A 23,584-nucleotide genomic window follows, 5' to 3' on the forward strand; every position below is an offset into this window, starting at 1 on the left:
CGAAAGAGGCAGTTGACAAGTTTTCAGGAGCATGTTCTGTATACCCAATCAGAATACAACACGAACTATCACATAGTTCGTGGCAACGAACTGCATTTAAGGATTGACTTGGACCAATAGTAACCGAAACCTTGAAAAATGGGGGTCTCGATAAAAATTAACACATCAGAAGAAGTAGCTTTTTATGTTGATTCCAAATATATACAAGTCGACAAGATTAACGTTACCCATCGAAAGGTGCAATCCTGAGAAAATTTTCTGTATTTTCAAGAAGGAGGTCAAATAACCCTAAAAAGGTAAGTGACCTTAATGGGGATCACGAAAAATGTCCATAAGAACAATAATACTCCTCTTCGTCAACTCGAAGTTCAGTAGTAAAAACATTATTAAGAATTTGTTCCACAAAACAACTCTTCATCGAAATTTCTGACTAAATGTTCAAACTTTGTCCGAAATTGTAATTACAATCCAATGTTTCAAGTCTTAAGCAGAAAAGCTGAAAAAGGGACGCTACCAAGTAATTTGGAATTATTTTTATTTACAATTCAATAGTATTAGATCAGGGGCTTACGAGGCTGGTAGCCATCCTCAGATCTTGGTTAGGCCTGGACATGATTTGTAAAATATCTATAAATTATAAAAATAGAAAACAAACTCTTTCAGCTAAAAATAAGGACTAACTTTTAAACTTAAAACGAATAGAAATTATTTCAAATGTTAATAAACCATCGCTCTTTACTGTCAAGTTTTATTTTTGGCACTGATTCTTTAAGAAAAGAACTGCCGAAACACAAGAGCAGTTGAATTGGAATTAAAAGTGTTTTTATAGCACCATAGAAATTTAGTGTTAAGAGCAAGACGTTGAGGAAGGGGCAGGCCCCTTTTATACGGAATAATTACTTTTCATTTTAAGTTTCAATGTTGCTCCTTACTTTCAATTGAAAAAAATTGGTTTGTTGTTACGCCTAGCTGAAGATAAGGAAGATAAACGAGCTGTTTTCATCTATTTTTAGGCATTCCGAGTGTGTTTTTTTTTTTTTTTTTTTTTTTTTTTTTTTTTTTTTTTTTTTTTTTTTTTTTTTTTTTTTAAGCAGTGAAGTCATTATTTGAGCTGTTAAGTTCCAAGAAGTAAAAGTTTGACACCAAGGATTGCGGACGAATAAGATAATTCAACCAGGTATCAAATTAGGTTCCCGGATATGGACTTAAACCTTTTTGTAATTAGGGGACTTTCCAGTTCATAAAGGGTTGATTGTTGACTTTAATGACTGCAACGGCGCTGTTTAGGAAAACGTTTAAAATCAATGGCTCGAAAGTAGCAATCATGCCAGTACATATCATTACATATCATTTAAAAAAAAGCAGTTCAAGTTGAAGTTGTGTTGTTAAGATGGCAAAAGTTCAGGAGATGACTTAATGAAGTATACTGTTTCGTTTCTTAATATTGGGGTTAAATAAATAAAATATCATCTGTTATTTTACTTAATAGGATTTTTTTGTTTTTTCATTCACATGTAACAAAGCAATGCTAAAAAGATAAATACGCCAGATGCCTGGACAAGCTAATGCAGCTGAAACTGATTAGCAGTGAACTTCAACTCTAAAGGCTCCGTTCAAATTTTGGGATATTTAATATCCCCATGTCGGGATAATTTATTGTTTTAATATGTCCGATGTACTTAGATCGCATATTTTCTTTGCAAGAGCAACCGAGCAGCAGTGAAAAAAAGTTTTTTTGAACTTCTAAGGCCCTATTTTGGCTGCATTTTGAAAGGAAGCAATTATATTTTTCCCTCTGTATTGGGATCCCTTTAGCCCACAGTTCCAAATACGTTTCAGGCCAATAGAAAAAATTCGGCCCTTTTCTAAGCCCTCTTTGACAGTGGCAAGGGGGACAGATGCCTTCCCCTAAAATTTGAAAAAAATATAATATATTAAGTAGCTATAAAACTGTTACTCGTTTTAAGTGTAAAATTTGCTCTTTACTTCAAGCAGAATTTTTTTTTAATTAATCCATGCTCGTCTTTAACCGAAGGAAAACGGGAAAAATAGGGGTCATCCACCCCACTTTATAATATGTTCCACATATATATTTTTCCAAATGTATTGTCTTTGAAACCTTGTCAAGTAAAAATGTGAGCGTAAATAATTGCAAAATTGAAAATGTTCTATGCTTCCTATTTCACCACATTCGCTCAGGTCAATTTTTCCCCTGATATTTAAGGTGCTTTTACTTCCTAAAATCTAGAGTTCAAAATTAGATACTCTTGTTTTAAAACTTTCAAAGGTGGAAATGAATGCACCCACAACATCTCCAAATAGGATAGAAATAGAATCATTGAAGAATAAGAAGGTAGATATACAGTGAATATAATTCCCCGAATAAAAAGAAGCTATTGAAAAATAAAATAAGGCTATTGCCTTTTATAATGATATTCGTACTGTCAAACAGTTCGTGGTAACGAACTGTAGTAAGGAGCGACCCGGCTCAATAGTAACCAAAAGTCTAAAAAATGGAATTTTGGTACCAATAGCTACATCAAAAGAATCGCATTTTGATGTTGATTGTAAATATATAAGTTTCATCAAGTTTAGTCTTACCCATCAAAAGTTACGAGCCTGAGAAAATTTGCGTTATTTTAGAAAATAGGGGGAAACGCCCCCTAGAAGTCATAGAATCTTAACGAAAATCACACCATCAGATTCAGCGTATCAGAGAACACAACTGTAGAAGTTTCAAGCTCCTATCTACAAAAATGTTGTATTTTTTGCCAGAAGGCAGATCACGGATGCGTGTTTATTTGTTTTTTTGTTTTTTTTTGTTTTTTTTCCCCAGGGGTGATCGTATCGATCCAGTTGTCCTAGAATGTTGCAAGAGGGCTCATTCTAACGGAAATGAAAAGTTCTAGTGCCCTTTTTAAGTGACCAAAAAATTGGAGGGCACCTTGGCCCCCTCCCACGCTAATTATTTTACCAAAGTCAACGGATCAAAATTCTGAGATAGCCATTTTATTCAGCGTAGTCGAAAAACCTTATAACTATGTCTTTGGGGACGACTTACTCCCCCACAGTCCCCATGGGAGGGGCAACAAGTTACAAACTTTGACCAATGCTTACATATAGTAATGGTTATTGGGAAGTGTACAGGCGTTTTCAGGAGGATTTTTTTTGGTTGGGGGAGGGGTTGAGAAGAGGGGGATATGCTGGGGGAACTTTCCATCGATAATTTGTCATGGGGGAAGAAAATCTCCATGAAGGGAGCGCAGGATTTACTAGCATTATTTAAAAACACAATGAAAAAATAAATATGAAAAAGTTCTTTCAGCTGGAAGTAAGGAACAGCATTAAAACTTAAAACAAACAGAAATTATTACCCATTTGAGGGGCTCACCTCCTCCTAATACCTCGCTCTTTACGTTAAAGTATTTTTAGTAATTTCAACTATTTATTCTACGGCTTTTGTGATTCTGGGGTCATTCTTAATGAATTGGGACAAAATTTAAGCTTTAGTATAAAGAGCGAGGATCTGACAAGGGAGCGAACCCCCTCATATATGTAATAAAAATATGAGAATACAAAAGTTCTTTACGTAAGCTAATTTATAAGTTACGTAAATCTTTTACTATTAAAAATATTCGTAAAAAATTAAAAGTTCTAGTTGCCTTTTTAATTAACCAAAAAATCAGAGGGCAACTAGGCTTCCTCCCCCGCTCTTTTTATCTCAAAATCATTCGATCAAAATTATGAGAAAGCCATTTAGCCAAAAAAAAAAAATGCAAATTTCGTTTTAGTTATTCCTCTGCGGAGAGCCAAAATCAAAACAAGCATTGATTCAAAAACGTTCAGAAATTAAATAAAAAAAAAACAAGTTTTTTTAACTGAAAGTAAGGAGCGACATTAAAACTTAAAACGTACAGAAATTGCTTCGTATATGAAAGAGGCTGCTTCCTCATCAACGCCCCGCTCTTTACGCTAAAGTTTTTTACTGTTTTAAAAAGAAGAATTGAGAGACAGAGCCAAACTTTAGCGTAAAGAGCGGGGCGTTGATGAGGAAGCAGCCTCTTTCATATACGAAGCAATTTCTGTTCGTTTTAAGTTTTAATGTCGCTCCTTACTTTCAGTTAAAAAAACTTGTTTTTTTTATTTAATAACTAGATAGGTCAAATCGGTTGTAGCTTGGTCATGGAATTTGGTAGAGCGGGATCTACTCCAGGAATGACTTAATTGTTATAATTTTATTTCCAGTATCTTATTAAACTCCAATTCTCTTATTTGTCATTGAAATGCCTAATAAGCACAGATAACCTCCGATTCCTTACGTTTTGGATTCACATACTAACCCACAAATGTAGGACTGCATCTATGTACAATATTATGCTGACTTCTCGCTATTTTCGCTTTTCTAAATATGTCTTCTAACCAGCTCCAAAAAAGAATTGACATTAATGTGTTAAGAATTATTACTGAAATTAGCCGCATTTCTCACAACGCCAGCACTACTTATGGGGTTTTTACCTCTGCATCAGCATGATGTATGAAATGTTTGCTGAGAATACAGTAAAGTGAATATAAACAAAGTATGTATGCTATCTCACAATTTAAAAAATTTTGTGTGCACATATAAGCGGCACCAACCCGTTCTCTTTTTCTATTTTTATCAATTTTATCATGAAGCACTGGGATTTCACAAGCTTTGCTTGTGAAGGGAAATATAAATATAAAAAAGATATTTAGTGCAAACCCCCTCCAGAAATGTACAACCCCCCATACTCTGATTTACACAAGAAAAAGTTTTGCATAGTTTTTATAAAATTCATTTTTTTTAACTAAGATACAAAGGGGAAGGTCATTTTCAAACTCTAGGAGTCAATTTTCCCGTCCAATTTACATCCCTGGCAATTTTTAATTAATTTAAGATTTTTGCCATAACGATGCCAAGAATTGTTCAGATTTTTCTGGATATTCTTTCTCAAACAATGCCCAACGGATAAGTTAATAATTCTACCTTTATTTTCGAATATTTTCAGATTTGAAATACGGTCGCTATTTAAATGTGGGGAATATGTCACAATATAATGTTGAACAATTTGTGGTAATAATTTGACTTATTCTGTATCTTTACTTAGACAGCGTATTCCACTGCCTATGATTTTTGTTTCGGCTCTATGTGGCCCATATCATATGTTCGGGATTGTTGGACGTTCAAACCCTGCTAAAGTGTAAAACAAACGAGCAGAAATATGTAGTTAGTTAGTCATTACATATAGGTTATATTATACAAACATATTCCTCATGATTGAATGGCAACCCTCCTCAGTTAGTTAGTCATTACATATAGGTTATATTATACAAACATATTCCTCATGATTGAATGGCAACCCTCCTCGTTTAACTCCCAACCGTAATGATCTATAAACATAATATATAAGAAAATAAACACTACTACAAACCTCAAATCAAATTGATTGTAATTTGAAAACGCCTAAATAAGCCTGGATAAATTGGAGCTCTTCAAATAGAGTTTTGTCAAATTGTCAAGCTCTTGGGAAACGGTGCCTTCGTCAAAAATCATAAGTTTCTGCATGGATTGATTGTAGTCATTATGGGCTAGAGCCATTGGGCGTCTTTAAAGCTGTCGAAGAGAACAGATCGATTTTTAAATGATTGGTCCCGCCAACAGTCAATTTAAACTATCATAAAGGACACTCTAATTGACGATCATTGCACATTAGGTCAAAATGGGTTTGATAGTGGCGTCAACGAGATGATTTGTGGTTCTATGAAAACTATAAACACCGCCTTGTAGACGTCTAAGCGTATTGATAGTTAAGCGTGATTAATGATTGCCGATAATGTTTCCGTTTTCTAAGGATCTAAATCGTTACTAAAGTAGCAAAATTCTGAACGAACTTTCTCAGGCATACGTTATAACAGTCCATGACAGAAGTAATTGCATAAGCTTGAATCTTTTTAAAGTAGAGTTAAATATTCCATATTCTATATTACTGGTCTTTTACTTAGCATAAACCTTCATATATATCGAAATGGGAACTATTTTAAAGCCCGAAAATAGACACCAGAACTGTTTTAAAATTAAAAAAAAACTATAAGAACCTTGACATTTTTTGGGTAGAATGATATTGCTTCTATGGACCTACTGTTAATTTCTAATCTTTATTCTGTAACAGCATAAAGACTACGAACATAATTAAAATATTTCTGTGTAAAGGATATAATACATAATATTCTAATTTGATTATCTAGTTTTTGAATTCTTAGATTTTGTAAATCTTTTCTGTCAACAATGTAAAATCAAAATTAGTAACAGAATAATGTGGTCCAAGGAGAACTCAAAATAGCCGAGATGAAAACATTTTGCATTATTTCTTAATGCTTAAAGCTGTACAACGATTTTTAGAACCACTTTTTTATATATTTATATTTATGTATAGATCAGTATGTTCATTTATAGATTTGTGTATTTCCAAAAAAAAAAAAAACAACAACTCAATAATACACACAAACAGAGATCCGACAAAGGCTACATGGCCCGTAAGGCACGAGGATTACGAAATAAAACATTCACATATTAAAGTAGCCTACTAATGAATTAATCACATAAAATAGAAAAACATCTACACACATAATAGAAAAAAAGAAAAACGAAAAAAGCAAACAAAAGAGATAAAACAGAAAAAGAAAAAGTGACAGAAGGGAACAGATTTCATTAAAAAGTTTTTCGATTTATTAGGAAGTATGATTTTTATGAATATTGCTTCTTATTCTGTTGCTATATAATCTCATATCTTGGGAGCTTTTAGACTGTTCTCCTTACGCGTTCTTCTTTTTCTTTGTAAAACTTTCCAGAATTTAAACTTCAGTTTTTATTTGAAGAACAAATGTAAGCAGTACCAACCATTGCCAATCCGGCTCCGTTAAGTTTTGTTCAAGTATGTATTAGATCCTGTAAAATTACTTAAACAATTTCATTTTTATTCTAGGGGAAGAACCATGCTTGGTCAGAGTGATACAGAACTCTCTTCGATGGGTGGCTATGACCTTGTACATCCTGACGATTTAGCATATGTTGCCAGTGCTCACCAAGAATGTAAGTTTGCGTCTTTAATCAATCGGTAAAATTCATGTTCAGAAAAATATAATCGACAGCGAGTAGTTTCTCAGATCATCATCTAGGTTTCAAAAAGATTTGCTTTTATCAGATTTTTTTCCGGTATGGGGTACATCCTATAAAATCATACTTCTTTTTGTCAGTGTCATTTCATGTACATCATATTTTCATGTTTATGTTTGTCATATATTCATGAATAAAGCTAAGATAATAAGGGCTAAGATAATATAAAAGTTTGAGTTGCTTGTAAGCCTAACAACACAACAAAAGACTATTCTGGGTATAGTTCAAAAGAACTATATGACTATTTCGCTTTATTTTATACCCTTTTATAATAGAGCAGTTACGAAAGTTGTTAACAGTTCGTGGTAACGAGCTGTATGTAAGGAGCGACACGGCTCAATAGTAACCGAAACTTTAAAAGTTTTACCCATCGAAAAGTTCGAGCCTTGTAAAATTTTCCTGATTTTCCAAAAAGTAAGAACACCCCCTAGAATTCAATGAGTCTTAATGAAAACCACACCATTAGATTCAGCGTATTAGAGAACCTTACTGTAGAGGTTTCAAGCTCCCATCTACAAAAATGTGGAATTTTGCATTTTCTTCGTCAAAAGAAAGATCACGGTTGCGTGTATTTTTCCCTGGGGTAATCGTATCGAACTATTGGTTCTTAGAGTTCGGAACAGCGCTCATTCGAATGGAAATTAAAAGTTCTACTGCCTTTTTTAAAGTGACCAAAAATATTAGAGGGCAGCTAGTCCCCCTGTTCTCGCGCCCCTCTTTTTGCCAAAATATTTCAATCGAAAGTTTCAGACAGCCATTTTGTTCAGTATAGTTCAAAGGTCCAATAACTATGCCTTTAAAGATAGCATGACCCTCCACAGCCCCTATCGAAAGGTCTTTAAGCTATGAAATTTGCCAGTTGTGTACGTATAGTATTAGTTATTGGGAAGTATGCACACATTTTTCGAGTGAAGGGGGAGGGTGAATTTTCTGCTGACAGATTTTCCACGGGGTGAATTTTTTTATGTAGAGTCATGTTTTACGGGGGGTGAACTTTTCAGGGGGAATTTTGCTCTAGGGGAATTTGCCAGAATCCCTATACTATATTCTTTTTACTTTGTCTTGTTTTTTCTTTGCCAACTCAATTTTACATTTAAAGATGCTAATGGTAATTATCCGAGGCAAATTTTCCCTGGGATTGAAATTTCAAGAGCATATTTCCGTGGAGGGAGGGGAGATTTCCTGGCATTATTTGAAACGATCAGAAATAAATAAAAAAAACAAATTTTTCAACTAAAAGTTAGGAGCAACATTAAAAGGAACAGAAATTATTACTTATATGGTTGCCTCCTCCCCAATACCTCGTTTGTTACTCTAATATTTGAAATTTTTTTTCCCTGTCCTTCAAAAACGATCCCGAGAATCATCGGTCGGTTAATTAGAACAGTAAGAAGCTTTTTAAAAGTATTAAAAAAACTTTAGTGAAGTGCGAGGCATTGAGGAGGGGGCAATCCCCCTCAAAAACGTAATAATTTTAGTTGATTTTAAGTTTTAGTGTTGATCTTTACTTGGCTGAAAAAAAAACTTATTCCTTTATTTAATTCTGATAAGAAGTCCATTCTTCTTGCCTTTCAAATTCAAACCAAAAACTCTGGTCCTGAAGAAAAGCTTGAACATGACATGAGTATGACTGTTTCCAATTAGTAATTAGTTAATTAAGTAGTTTCAGTTAGTCTTCAATTAATAAGGAAAATGTTTTTGAAGTTTTCTTTAAAAAACTTGGCATACAGTATAATTTCAACGGTGGGGAAATCAGCGAATTTCGAAGCGTGCCAAAGTCAGCAATAGAGTACGATTTTGTCAATGTAAGAAAAAATAGGAATCTTCCGTACAATTTGCATCAAATACAGTGGTGCACTCAGAACATAATTATGGGGGGAGGGTTGGCCGGGAGTCTCTGGGCCAACCAACGGAAAGCTTTAAAATTCCTTAGAAAAAACGGTATTAAAAGGCATTACTTTAAGTTTATTTTAGCTCTTTGAATACACGTATTGAGTAGGGACTGAGGAATGAATGATAAAACCGAGCAGATTGTATAGATTTAAAAACAAAATGTATTTTTTCTGGAGGGGGGATACAGCCCATTTATCCCCCCCCCACACGTGGGTGCGCACCTGTTCAATTATACAAAACAGTTGTATTTTTAAGCAATTGGCATGGTTGAAGCTTAATAAAAAAAACTTCTTGTTGTCATATAAATGAGAAAATAAAGGATCTAACAGCTATTACGTTCTATCGATTACAACAACAACAAAAGTGAAAAAAACCTACAGACTTCTTTGTTTCAGATACAAACAAGTAATCGAACAAGTAAATAAATAAAAGAGTCGTTAACCGTCGTTAACAACGGTTAATAAAAAATTATATAACGACGGTTAAAAAACGTAATAAAAAAGTCATTTTACAAGGAATTTTCAATTTTGAAACTCCGAACATTTTATTCTTGAAGCTTCCGCTTAAAAAAAGAAGGAATCAACAAAGAAAAACTAAAACTAATATTTTTGAGAAAAGAAAAAACATAATTATTAATTTAAAAATGTAGAAAAGAGCAAAAAAGGCGACTGATCATTTCCCATGCTTTTCATTATCAATTCAGCAGCAACGGTGTTAGCTGAAGGCCTGGGTCGACTGGGTGATTGATGCAGACAGTATCTATAATGGAAGGCGGATAATGTGCTGGTGTACTCAAGTTTTTGTCATTAGTTAGAAAAACTTGTTTGTTGAGACTCTACTGATACCCTACGGTTTATAAAAATAATTTAACAACTTCGAAACTAGTGATCATCAAATGAAATTTTCTTTGTGATTTTTGCTCGAATTGTTTGGTGGAAAAAAGACAGCTCTACTTTGGTATATTAACACCTGCACAGAAACACAGCAGTGATTATGTAAAAATAAACAAAATTCGATGGCAGAAAAAAAAATATTGTTACTTACTATTTCGTTCAATGTGAAATCATAACATCGATCTAGGATAAAGTTATCCGCGAGAATGCTGAAGGAAAGTTGTTTGTGACTAGCCAAATAGATATAAACATTGTTGGTCTATCCTGTTAGTCGAACTATCTTGGTTATTCTGGTGAGTATTATTTTACCAACAATCAGATTGTGTTTCAGCCATTAAGAAATTTAACAAAAAAAGTTATGATTGAGGCTAAAAAGTTTACTTGTGATCTTCATCTGTGTGTTCAAATTTCGTCTAAACTTGTCATAAACGTATATTTCAGTTGGTATGACACTCGACGATCATCAAATGTAGATATCCTAGAAAAAATATGACTATATTTAGTGATCTAGGTTTGCTATAAATAGTTGATGTGGGAATATACAGAAAACATTTCCATTTTCAGGAGTATAAAAGGAGAGATTTTAACATTTAACACTTTAATCATAAAACCCTTACAAGAAAGGCTTTTGATTCTAGCTAAACTGAAAGTGACTACGCGCGTGCACAAAGTTGTAATATACTTCTCTGGAAAGCTTTTTACATTACCATGAAAGCGTCATCAATACATGACCCCGATTGTGGCGAAAGTGTTGGCCATTTAAAAGCCTTTATGATAGTCATAAACCATGTTGACATGTTTTTAATTTACTCAATCCCTCGTTTTGCGTCCAAGAGTTGTTGAGTTATCGCAATTTTAATCTTGCTTTGAAGTTTAAAAATCAAAATATAACCAATAGAAAGCAATTAAGCGGGAAGTAAAAGGGCAAATGTTTAGTCAAAATATCTGTTGAATGCTTTGGCTATTGTTTATTAATCCATTTCCAAACAGAATTTTCTGTGGATTCCTTATACTTTTAAGAATTAAAAAAAAGCTATTCACCGATGGTAGTTGGTGCATTTGTTCGATTTCTGCAAATAAACCCTTATTTATTTACTTATAGTTAGACTACGAACATACCCTCACGAAATGTTGCTTTTTAGATTTACCAACAGAACGAAAAATGCAACTTAACAGCTTGCTATCGAATATTTACTTAAGCAATATTTCCTTTATTAGATTTAAATTAATTTTTAAAAAAAGATTTTCAGAAGGAAGTAAACAACAAAGTTGAAACTTAAAACCAACAAAAATTATTTTTTCACAACCTATCTAGCATATATCAAAAGAACTAGTGCAAATAAATAAACTGATGATATTTCTCTATATTTGTAGGGTTACAGAAAATTAGCGCCTTACCGAAAACACAAAACTATATAGGAGTTTTGGTACGGTAAAAATAAACCATTTAAGGACACTTTTAACAGCATAAAAGTAAAGCATTTTTAGATTGTTGCTTTATTTTCCTTTTTTTTTCGTTTAATTTGGCATCCCCTCTGCACAATAAGCTCAGTTCAATGATTGACTGTCGTTTTGGATCTGACAGGGGCAGTTCATGATTATTTTGTAGACAAGTTTGAAGTGAAGCAATCTTGTTAGTATTAAAGCTACAGACTCGCTTTAGAATTTGTATCACAACTTGAAATTTTCCGTTTTATAGAGGCAAGTAACTGGATTTCCAGAGTTCATATCACGGTTGATATGTTATTCATTTCGAGTAACACTAGGTGAGACTCAGATATTACCTGATAAACCAATCCATTATTATGTAAGCTGCTTAGTGACTTTCAACTTATTATTTCTACGCCTAAGTTTTTAAGATAATTTTTTATTGCATACTGAAAGTTACTGATATCGCAGGTCCTGTAACACTATGGAAAGTGTTATAGATTGGTTTGTTGTTGTGGGGCTACGTACTTGCTTTTGACTCCTAAATCAATTTTCTTTTTTTTTTTGTTCTTGGCTTTCGTGTTTTCAGTAAAGCGCTAGTTTTCTGTTCTCCCGCAAACATGGGGAAATATCAATATTTGATTTATTTGCGCTAGTTTTATTGATATATACTTGATAGGATTTGAATTAATAATTTTGGTTGATTTTAAGTTTCAACATCGCTCTTTACTTCCCTTGGGAAAACTTTTTTTTTAAATTAATCTTTGCTCGTTTTCGATTAAAACTTAATATAGAAACAACACTGCCATGATTTTTTTTATTTATACTGAATAATTTCTGTTCGTTTTAATTTTTAATGTTGCTCCTTAGTTTCAGTTGAATTTTTTTTTTTTTAGAATTTCTAACCACCTCCAATCTAGGGGAGATAAGACACTTCAACCCTTATTAAGGAGCTGAATGAATAAAGTCGCACAAGAACTGAAGAAAAAAATAAGTTTAGAGCGAAAAAAGTTAAAACATAGAGTCATTTCTTTTTGTATTTTTTTTTATGAAAAAGATGAAATAGATCTTTAATTCTTTGTTTTATAAAATTTAATTTAGTAGTACATAAGAAATTAGCTTCAGGCGAGTAGCTTCGACACAAAAGGTTAACTAAGCGGACAAGTTTACTTACCGACATGCTTGTGGAAAGTTTTGCTGGCTCTGCAGAAATGTGCCTTTAGGCTTAGGGAGTTATTTGACCTGTCCCTAAATATAAAACCCACTCATTACTTGGAAATGAACTAAAATTTCAAAAAAAAAATCATTTTTTGTATAAGTACGATAAATGGTATTATAAACTAAGTTTCTTTTCATTTCAAAAATTTTGGAAAGAATTACCTGATTTCTCCTACAGAACTGTTTTCATTTTTCTTTCTTCCTCTTTGGATACACAATCTTATATATTGACAGGATATTACGGTGGAATTTTCAAGTAAATAATATGAATAAGTAAGTATAGCAATAAGTAATCCATCTTTTAATATAACACTTTGAGTGGTTCCAAAACCACATGCCTACAATTCTCCAACCACTAATTGGCAATGAGTTGGGATAAGGGCATAATTTGCTATGGAGCAGAGGGGGCAACTTCCCCTCAGAGACCTCAGTTTCCCCCCCCCCAGTTCCCCCAAACTTAAATTTAGTTTCTTCAAAAATGTTTTCAAAACTAAGATAAGCCATACCTTATCTTACTAAAAACAGGTCAGTTTTTTTAGTACATCTTTACGTTTTTTATTACTATATGGCTTGTTTTTCAATTTTCTCTGTAATTTTCATTTGATCTGGTAAAATTTGCTCCAACTTTGACCCCACCCCCCGCAGGATTTAGAAAAATTACGCCGTTCATTGGGGTATGGATTTACTGGTCTACTAAGAATGTCGTTGCTAACCATGAACTGGATGAGCGCTGTTCCCTTTTGAATCAAAATGATTGGTAACAGGTGCGCACCCACAGGGGGAGGTCTAAAGGGGCTACAGTCCCCCTCCCCTCAAGAAAAAACTCCACTCTCTTTTAAATTTTATTTTAATGACCTCGGTTTTATCATTCATTACTTAGCCCCTACTGAAAACTTGCATTCAAAAAGCTAAAATAAACTTAAAGTAAACTTTAAGTTAGCCTCAAAACGTAAACGGAAAGGCTTAAAATACCTTTTTTTCTAAGGAATTTTAAAAGTTTTCCGTTGCTTGGCCCAGGAACCCCTGGTCAGCTCCCCCCCATCATTATTTTCTGCGTGTGCCACTGCTTGACAAAATGCCTTCCCGGGACATGCTTTAAAAATGACAGCATCACTTTTGCAAATGCAGTAAAATTATCTGAAAAATAGTCATTTACAAGGGACACACCGTGATTGAAAAAAAAAAGATAAACAGGAATCGAACACAATAGGCTCTAATTCGAAGTCCAACACTGTGCTGCCAGAACCATGCCTCTAATAATTTGATTTGGTATATTTGGTGTTTGTTCCTTAATTACGTAGCTTATTAAGGGGGCTTGGAAGAGGAACATACTGGAGGTGTTCTTGCAAAATTCCTGTTAAGGATTTGTGACAATAATTATCACAGTTATATCGTTTTATACTTCCAAGCTTTTCTACTTACGAAGTGACACCAAAAGCGTTGTTTTTAGTGCTGTATCACGCTTGCGGATAAAAATTGATAAAAATCACGTAGATAGGAGCGTAGCTTTCAGATGAGCCATTAAACGCCACTCTATAAAGTTATGGTTGCCCATTATCCCCAGCTTTTCCACTTGAGAGATGGTACCAAAGTGTCGTTTTTAGTGCCATTTGGAACTTGCTGATATTAGCCGCGATACCAAAACGCCCAATAACTATACGCCCATACCGATACGCGTGATAGTAATACGTCCGATACCGATAGAGGGTACAACCCTTTCCCCAGGAGCTTTGGAGGGTTATATCATCACAAAAACCATAGATATTGTACCTTTGAACTATGTTGAACAAAATGGCTATTAAAAATTTTTGATTGGAGCAATTTGGGAGGAGGGGAGCTAGATGCCCCCAAATCTTTTTGGTCACTTAAAAAGAGCACTAGAAAAATTAATTTTCGTTCGAATGAGCTATTGCACATCTCTCTACGATGTTCTGGTCACCCCCTAGCCCTGCTAAAAAAAAAAGAAAAAAAAAGACAGGGGATATATCAGTGCTAACAATGTAAAAAAGTGATTTTCCATGTTGTCCAAGGAGGGGGACTGTAATTTTCCTTTACAAGGTTTTAGACCATTCAGGTTCCAATAGTACACTTTTCATTTTGATCTCACGCCTTTTCTGAGGGATTTCACTTTTTTTTTAATCACCATAAATTTCTTTTCGCAATAAACTTTTAGTTTTAAGACGAACCGATATAATAGTTACCATCCCTGAATCAGTGTCAAATGGTAATTTTTTCACTAGGTAGTTTTTTTTTCTAAAGGTGTTTTTTAACTTTAATCACTTTGGGCTGTGGTTTGCTCTTTACTAGGTTGCAGCTACCGCTGCAACCATGATGTTCTAGACGCTAATCCCATAGAAAAGGAGCCAAATAAGCTACTTGAATGACTAGTTTTTTTCATTATTAACTTGACAAAATTATGCTCCTTTACTTTTTTCTGTCTTGTCGTGTGAACAATAGCCAAAATGTGTTTAAGTACAGACAACAGTTACCTATTCCCTGAACGTCATTTGTTTTATTTTTTTGTAGTGTTAAAAACTGGGGCATCTGGACTAATAGCATATCGTCTTCAAACTAAGGAATTTCAGTGGCAATGGCTGCAAACTTCGTCTCGTCTCGTCTACAAAAACAGCAAACCGGACTTCATTATTTCAACTCACCGTCCGTTGATGTAAGTTCATAAGTTTTTGATTAATATTAATATCTCTCAGGGTTGCCAATTACCGGTGTTTCGGGCAAGAAAAAATGTCGGGTTATGAAGAGTGATTTTTGCTTGAATATAGTGAAGTCAAAAATGTGCCTCTACCAATAATGAACTCTCAATTCATTTAAAAAATATATACGTTATCCTATGGACATTAAACATTTTACCCTTTATTTTTTTAAATATACTTAAAATATAAAGGTGGGGGAAAAGTTAGGAGTTGAACCTAAAAAAAGTTTCAAACAAAACTTTAAGAAATTAAAACTTAATTTCTAAATAATTAGTTAGATAATAAATCCCAATCTTTTTACAGGTGAAAATAAGTACCTGCCAGAAGTTACTGGTTAGTAACTGGTTTCGTATTAAATCAGTAGTTAAACAGGGCTGCGTTCTTTCCCCATTTATATGGATCGTTTCGATAGACTTTGTCTTAAGGAGGGCAGCAAAGGCAATGGGAGAACAGAGACTCAAATTGGGCAATAAAACTCTCCAAGACTTAAATTATGCTAATAACTTAAGCATTCTAGATGAAAGTGCTAGCAAAATGAATGAACTTTCAGAGGTTTGGCGAGTTCAGTGTGCAGGAATAGGTTTAAAAATTAATGTTAAGAAGACTAAGTCGCTAAAGCTAGGAATAAGTGAAGATAAAAAGGTGACTTTGCGTAATGAGAAGATCAGTGGACGGCTTCACTTACCTAGGTTGCATTATTAGTAAGGACGGCGGGTGCAATGAAGATGTTAAAACTATTTAGCAGAGACCGAGAATTTTTTTTTCATAATTAAAAAAAAAAAAAATTGGAAAACATGAAGCTAAGTCTGTGTTTTCAAGATAAAATGTCTACGGATGGTTTTTGGAATCCGACAGACTGGCCATATTTCAAACAGCAGGCCCTACGAAATGGGCGTTTTAATCCCACTTTCCATGGCCATAATAAGAGAATAGTTGAGATAGTTAGGGCACGTTTTGCGAACGAAGGATGACAGATTGCCAAAGATTGTTATTTTTGGCAAAACGTCTAGGGCCGAACGAACAGCAGGTCGTCCCCGGTTGGGGTGGGAGGATGTCACAAGGAAAGGTTTAAGGGAAATGGGAACTTCCTGGGAGGGTGTAAAGAGAAAGGCATTGAAAAGATTGGGATAGACGAGGAGAGTGCGTAGCAGAGTTAGCTTCAGGCGGCTTGATGTAGCAGTGAATTGTTAGTAGTAGTGGTAGAAGCCTGTTAAGACAGACGGTCCAAACTGCTTTTGATTTCTTCTATTCAATTTGATTCTACCCTGGACATTTTTATATTCTCCCTTTTAAATGGAAACACCGGAAAGGCAACTGGAGTAAGGTACAGGTTACTGCGAAAAGTACCCGCAAGTAGTTGTATCCTTGGGCACGAGTAATTTACTTTGAAGTTCTTTACTTTGTAAAAACCTTTTCTATCATCATTTTGAAACCGAGTGAAAAAACAGTGATTTTAGCTAAATATTGACAAAAATAGTGATTTTCCCTGTCAATCGAGTGAAAGAGTTTAACAAGGTAAAAAAAAAAATACAAAAAGAACAGGAAGTAGTGACAGTTGGCAGCTCTGACGACGCTTGCTTGGATAAAATGTGGGAAAGCAAGATTCAGCCAATCGCGGTGCGGATAGTGTAGCTCGAACAAAAAGCGGAAAGACAAGATAGAAAGCGGAAGATCTTAATAAAGTACAAGCACTTCAGCCAGTAGATGTCTGGGACAAAAAGCAGATAGGGGAAAGGGTGCCTCGAGAGTTTTCTTAAAAGGGGAGTGAACAATCATTTCATTCTGGACGTCTTGGATCATTATTAGGGGGTAGTGTCGAGGGAATCGATTTCTTTTAAAAGTTGTACTTTAGGTTTGAATGTAGGGATCTATCGCAACATGTTCCCAACAAATGTATTCCATGGGCTGGTGACCAGAAGACCATATTTAGATGTGAAAATTCAGTCCTTATGCATTTGTTTGAAGATATCAACTCTATCTTTTTTCCAAAATTATTTTGTTGCCTGTAGTATTACAAAACTCTTTCAAGGCTAAAAATAATAGAGTGACTCAGTATTAGAACGAATCAATCTTGAAACAAGACATAATTCGGGATACAAGTTCCACGTTTGGATTGACTCAGAATGAAGCTGTTACTTTTGGGTATTATTACATGTATGACCAGTAAACTTTAGCAAGCAGAAATATTTTGTGCTAAGGATATAAACTTTCAAGTGACGAAGAGAGCAATAAACCAAAAAAGCCACGTGAACTGCTATTTAAAAATGAATGTTTTAAGGCTGTTGAGAAACTGCTGAAATATATGAGCCACAGGGCAGGTCAAAACCTGTGGTATAACAGCGCTGATATACATTCAGCTTCAACTAGATTGGGGTGGTTCTTTGGATTGGTAAAAAATGGACCCAATTTATTTTGAAATGAATGATTCACGAAAACTATGTATATTTAGGCAATGACAAAGAGTAGAGGACCATTTTCTGGGAACAAAAGGAGAAGTCTTCAGAGATCAGGTTATTTCTAAAGGAGTAATTAAACTACTAATCTGCTCATATAAACTGAATGTTTCGGTTGTATGAACAATTCGCTGCTTTTTGGTTTTGTACATAGTCCTAAATCATATTTATTTATTTCAATTTTAATCCGTTTTCTGGATGACTATTGGCTACTAAATTGAATTTTATTCTAAATTTGGAAATACATCCAATTAATTGGGCTATTAATAGTTCCGTCAATGGCTTTGAATTATTGGCAAAATGTTTGGTATTTCAAACCATAAAAAAGTCACGAGATAAATTCCTGGGTGCTTGAAAAAGTCTTGTTATAAATTTTAAATTTAGCATACAACTTGTTCGTCCCGATTGCTAACTAATTGTCGTTATGTTTTTACTGCAATTTTATACGTTTGCAAACAAAGTGCAAATTTGGAAAATTAATCACTTTGAGATACGGTTGGTGAAAAAATTTGGAGTATATTTTTGAATTAAGTGTATCAATTTATCTTAGAATCACATATTCTAGTTCTTAACGTAAAATTTATTTTTCTCATTATATCCACTAGAAGTAGGGATTAAATTTAATAATCTAATTGACATAACATTTTGCTGATATGAAATAAGCAAAAGTAAAAGTCCAATTGGCTGATTTTAACTTTGAACGTTATGTAAGTTTAACTTTAAAGCAGTTCATTGTCGAATTTTCTTCTAAAATCTTTGTGACAGTACTAGTTGCTTTCCAAAATAATGCATGGTAACAATATTTTGTTATTCACAATATTAAAGATAACTATTTAATTGAATATTTTTTTCAAAATTTATTTCGCTGAACAGTTCCATAATGAACATCTTGGGTTTGACATGTCGTCAGAAAAAGCTGAATTAGGGAATGATATCTTAACCTACAACAGAAAATCAGAACAGCCTAGATGTGACAGGTACAAAGTCTTTTATAGGAATTTCAACCCTTCAAGTTTTTGGGAGATGCAGCCAAACCAGGATGGGAACTGGGAAGGATTGCTAAAGTATGTGTTCACTCCGGTGGCGTATCACTGGGACAAGTTTTTAGTAGCACAAGTAATATGAATGCCTGTACCCATTGGTAGTAACTCTGCTTAAATGTATTATAAACATTATTATACCTAGTATTTTTCTTACTTCTAGGGAAGAAGAAGGCCGCGACTTGCTTGGAAAACGAACAATGGATTTCAAAGTATCTTATCTTGATGCAGGTTTAACAAGTAACTTTCTGTTAGATCAAGAAGCCCCAGTTCCTACTCAGAAGGTTGGTCGCCGTTATAAAACCCAACTGAGAGACTTTCTTTCCACGTGCAAAAATCGGCGAAAGCCACAAGAAGAATATCCTAACGAAACAAGTGTTAGCACGTGGTCAGTGCCAGCAACTTATTCAACGAACTATCCCACTGCATACCCTAGTGACAGTGGTCTTTATCCATATCAGCAGCCTATCCCCAATCTGCAAAGTTTTTACTCGGTGGGCTCATTTGATAATCGATTCATACCTGCCGATAACCTATTTCAATATAGGAGTCTGAGTAGTGGCTGCAGCTATTATCCAGATTATTATACTCATAATAGTTATTTCAATCCCAGTTATGCAGATAGTACTATGCAGCTTTATAACCCTCCCGCACAGACAGCCAAATATACTCCAAGATTAGACAATTGTAAAAGGGAGATTGAAGAAAGTAAAGACAGATATTCAAATGATAGAAGACAAACAGTTTTAATGTGGGGATCAAGCTCGGGACATTCTGATTCTCCGCATAATTTCCAGGATGATGATAATACAAAAAAGTGTATGACGGAAGATATGAAAGACCCTTGCAAGTGGAATTCGTCAGGAAGAGTACCGTCAATCGTCAATGGATATTTTTATCCTGAGACGGGGACAGAGGTATGGCCAACTCAGTATCACCCGGCTTATGCGTATTCACAGTATGCGTCAGCTCACCAGCATATTGCACAATCACAGTGAGTCTCATATTCTTCTCATTTATGAGGAATGGATTCTCCGGTGAAGGACTAATGTAAAATAAAACTTATTGCATTCACTCTTTTTAACGGGTTGAATTTTGGCTCAAATAGTTTATCACTCACCAAGGGAAAATAGCTTGTGAGCCCTTAACTAACTAAACCAAATTATACATGGTATGTAGGCCTAATGTAAAAGCTGTGCTTTGGTGCTAAGTTGCGCTTCTTCCAGAAATTTACATTTGGTTAAGGGGATCAGAAAACTAAAAAAAGAATTGACAGCGGATGTTTGGAGTTTTAAAATTACGGCTCTAGCTCCAGCTTCTATTGCTCCCGTGGTATGAAAATCAAATAACCTTTGGAAATGCGGGATTCTAATGCCAAGATACTCCTATTGAATACAAGAATTATAGGAACACTGTCATGCACAAAAAGAAAGGGTTTACCCTTTCATTGTTCACCAGGAGGGGAAAAAAGGTTCTTAGGCTTCATCCGGCAACAGGTTTTTGTATGATTCCTTAAGAAAAAATCTATAAGATAAAAAATTGCTGAATAATGTGGTTAATTTTGGCTTACGAGTATACTGAAAATAGATGTCAGACTGTCTTTTACAAAGAGGCACTGAAATGCTTTCCACATTCATTACGAATTTCCCCTAACTCCTTCGAAGTAGCTCTGTTTCTGCAAATTCGACCTGGGAGAGAAAAATATAATCTTTATTACAATTCATTTTTGGAAAAAAGTTCAGGACAAAAGTTTCAGGAAAAAAGTTATACAAAACATAACAGCTATATTTTTTTCTTGTTAAAATAAAAACAAGTCGATCCAAGATAGGATTTGTCGAGAAAAGGAAAAACCCCTGTTCTTGTCATTGAGCCAGAAACATTGCTCCCCGTAATGAACACGAGTCCAATGTCTCTAATCTAAGTTATACTGCAAAGAAACGTCGTGATTTAAAATTAATACATTAATGCCCTCTTTTCATATGACGTTTTAAGGATATAGTGGAAAGCTTGTCAACAAATGAAAATGTAAAAAAAAATTCCTAAATTTAAAATTACCAATGCAGTAAAGAAATAATTAGTATAAACAAAAGAATACGATTATATGTTCAGCTGCCTGTTACAGGGCTTCCAGGGGGGGAGTAAGAGCAACTGCACTTAGGGTTACACAGCTACTTTAGTGTAAAGCAAAAACTATCTTTAAATTCTACATTTATTGTGTCTTGATTACTGACTTTTTAATTGTAAAATGAACAAGTACTAACTATGGTTAAAATCAGACACTATTTGTGAAATATGTATTAAATGTGTTCTGATTTTTTACCTTCTATATCGCAATATTGGCCTCGTAAATATGATGAAAACAAAACAGTATTTGTGAAATATTTAATGAATTGATCTTAACTTCGAAATTTGATGCCGAGACATAAGCTTTAGATTAGCAAATAATGAGCTCAGAAGCCTGAAAATACAAATTTTGGTGTAACTCATATATTATTTGTGAAATATGCCCTTAGTTGGGCTGGATTTATCACATTTACTAAGGTATCAAACGAAGGTAAACATTGGCATTCAAAATTAATACAAAAAGGGATCACCCTGTATATGAGGCGGGTGAGGGGGGGGGGGGTACTGCCCCATGAAACCTCCCTTTGTTACGCTAATGCTTGACTTTTCTCACTAGCACTTTGAGAGTGAAGGCTCCAAGACAAGAGCAATCTCACAGTAAATAACAAAATTCCCAGAGTGCCTCGAGAATATAAAGGATTATTGATTTGCATTTGCTATAGCAATAAAATTTTCCAATTAAGTGTTTTAAAAGGTAATGGGCAAATAAAGAGCAAGTAAAAAAAATTACCCTAAGCTTAGCAATAGCCCCTAATTATGAGAATAATCCCTAAGCATATATCTTGAATATGGGGGGGATGCTAACCTCTTTTCGAACGTATATCTCTTACACTAAAATTTTACTTTTGCACGACAGTTTGATCTGAAAAAAAGATCGAATTCAGTTTTACAAAATAAAACACAGCTTTCTTAAATAAGAAAGAATTCAAATTTTCTTAATCTAATCTAAATTGACATCCGACTCTTTGCACTTAAATTCAAATTCTTATCTCGAGGCTTTAAAATTTAAAAGTGGATTTTCTCGTTAAAAACAACCAGCTGCACAGTAATAGGAATAAGATTGTCCTATTTCTAGGGCGAGAAACTAAGTCTAGTTGTTGCCTTAAGCAGACTTTGGGTAACTTGCAGTACTTAATTCTCTTCCTTATCGGTATCGATTTGAATCTATAAAATCATTTACCCAAAGTTCTTAAGGAAACAACCAACTTATTTGGTAGCATAATAGACCGAGGTGATTTATTTTTTCGCACTCGAAATTCGGCGACAACTTGATTTTATTGTTAAATTTGATAAGAAAAAGAGAGGAGAAAACGTTTTATTTCGTATTGTTAAATAAAACCAACCCCAATGGTTCTCTTTAGAATTGATTAGTCTAATATGGTGTGTGTCTGCAGTTCCAAGGAGACCGTTTCCACTGGCCAAGCGTCGTCATAGTAAAAAAAGATTTATTGTAAGCTTAGGATTACTAAATATTTCTAGTATAGTAGGCCTGGATAATTAATTAAAGTTCGGGTCTGTAACATCAAAATTCTTAATCTAAGTTATCAAATAAGTTAGATTCTGTGAATTGTACTACTTTTACAGTTTTTATTTAATCAGTCCACGTACTTCAAATAGAATGCAAGAGTAAATTATATAGCTCTAAAGTGAATTAAGAGCGTGGAATAACCTAGATTGATTAGACACAAATTCATCAGCTCAACTCAAAACAAGGTATTTACTAATTATTTATCTTAGCAAGAATAAGTATTCCTTGGACCTTAGGTAAATCTTAGTCTCAACAGGGAAAACCCTTGACTGGATTTCCCTTGACTAGAAAGAACTTTAAATTCTTAGCTTATCTAATAACACTCCTCTCCCCCTAGCCTCTTAGCATAGACTCTTCTGCTACTTGGCCGTAGATGCGGCCCAGAAAGAATTTGAGATGTAAAAAAAAGCTAGAGGGGAAAAAAAATTTCTTCTGGATTCAGACTCAGAATGTAGAAAACGAATGTAGAAGGTAAATAGGACTACAGTCTAGGGAATTCCAAGTTCTATACGTGAAAATACTGTGCCTAAGTTCCACGAAACACTAGACTAGAAAAAGGGGGTACAACGCCCTTAAAGGTTTCGCTCCCTTGTTGTGAGTTATTCCACCCTAAACCCCTGGTTATTCTAAGCTCTTACCAACAATCTTATGCTTGTGGGAAGGGACTCACTTGAGTTCTTAAGAAAGGGGCAATCGTAAGATTAATTAATCTTAGATTGAATTATACTTCAATAATATTTGTTTTAGACAGACTCGGCCTTCACTAAGAAGAAGAAAAGGAAACATCATAAGACCTGGAACCGAATAAAATAAATATCTTATAGACATGTTAGGCTATTTAAAAGATAACCACATCCCTCTGCTGTGGTTTAATATACTTTAGTACAAAGTCTCAATCCAAGGAATAAAGTTGTGGTAACTATACCACCCCGACGATATAAGTCCGGACCCCAAAATGGGAATTCAAGAGTTTTGCTAAATAACTTAAGTCAACAAAATTAGGATTCCCCCGTTTTAAACAAAGTGACGAAAAGGCTTTGTAATTATTATTTTAACTTTACATTTAAAGAAATTGAGATAAGGCAGGTGGTTGCCATTATTAGT

At 34.3% G+C, this 23,584-nt stretch overlaps 1 protein-coding gene across 5 annotated transcripts in view; it reads left to right on the forward strand.

Annotated features, from left to right (window-relative positions):
• LOC136040376 (aryl hydrocarbon receptor protein 1-like) overlaps positions 1–23,584 on the forward strand; it is a 158,992-nt gene that overhangs the window by 125,921 nt on the left and 9,487 nt on the right. For 4 of the 5 annotated variants that reach the window (XM_065724652.1, XM_065724637.1, XM_065724661.1 and 1 more), the window contains 3 exons: positions 7,002–7,108; positions 15,151–15,292; positions 18,992–19,822. In XM_065724652.1, coding sequence (XP_065580724.1) covers positions 7,002–7,108; positions 15,151–15,292; positions 18,992–19,822 — 1,080 coding nt within the window. The remainder of the gene's footprint in view (positions 1–7,001; positions 7,109–15,150; positions 15,293–18,991; positions 19,823–23,584) is intronic. The other variant, XM_065724644.1, reaches the window with a different exon arrangement.

The sequence above is a fragment of the Artemia franciscana genome, chromosome 2 (genome assembly GCF_032884065.1).
Source record: "Artemia franciscana chromosome 2, ASM3288406v1, whole genome shotgun sequence".
Lineage (NCBI taxonomy): Eukaryota > Metazoa > Arthropoda > Branchiopoda > Anostraca > Artemiidae > Artemia > Artemia franciscana.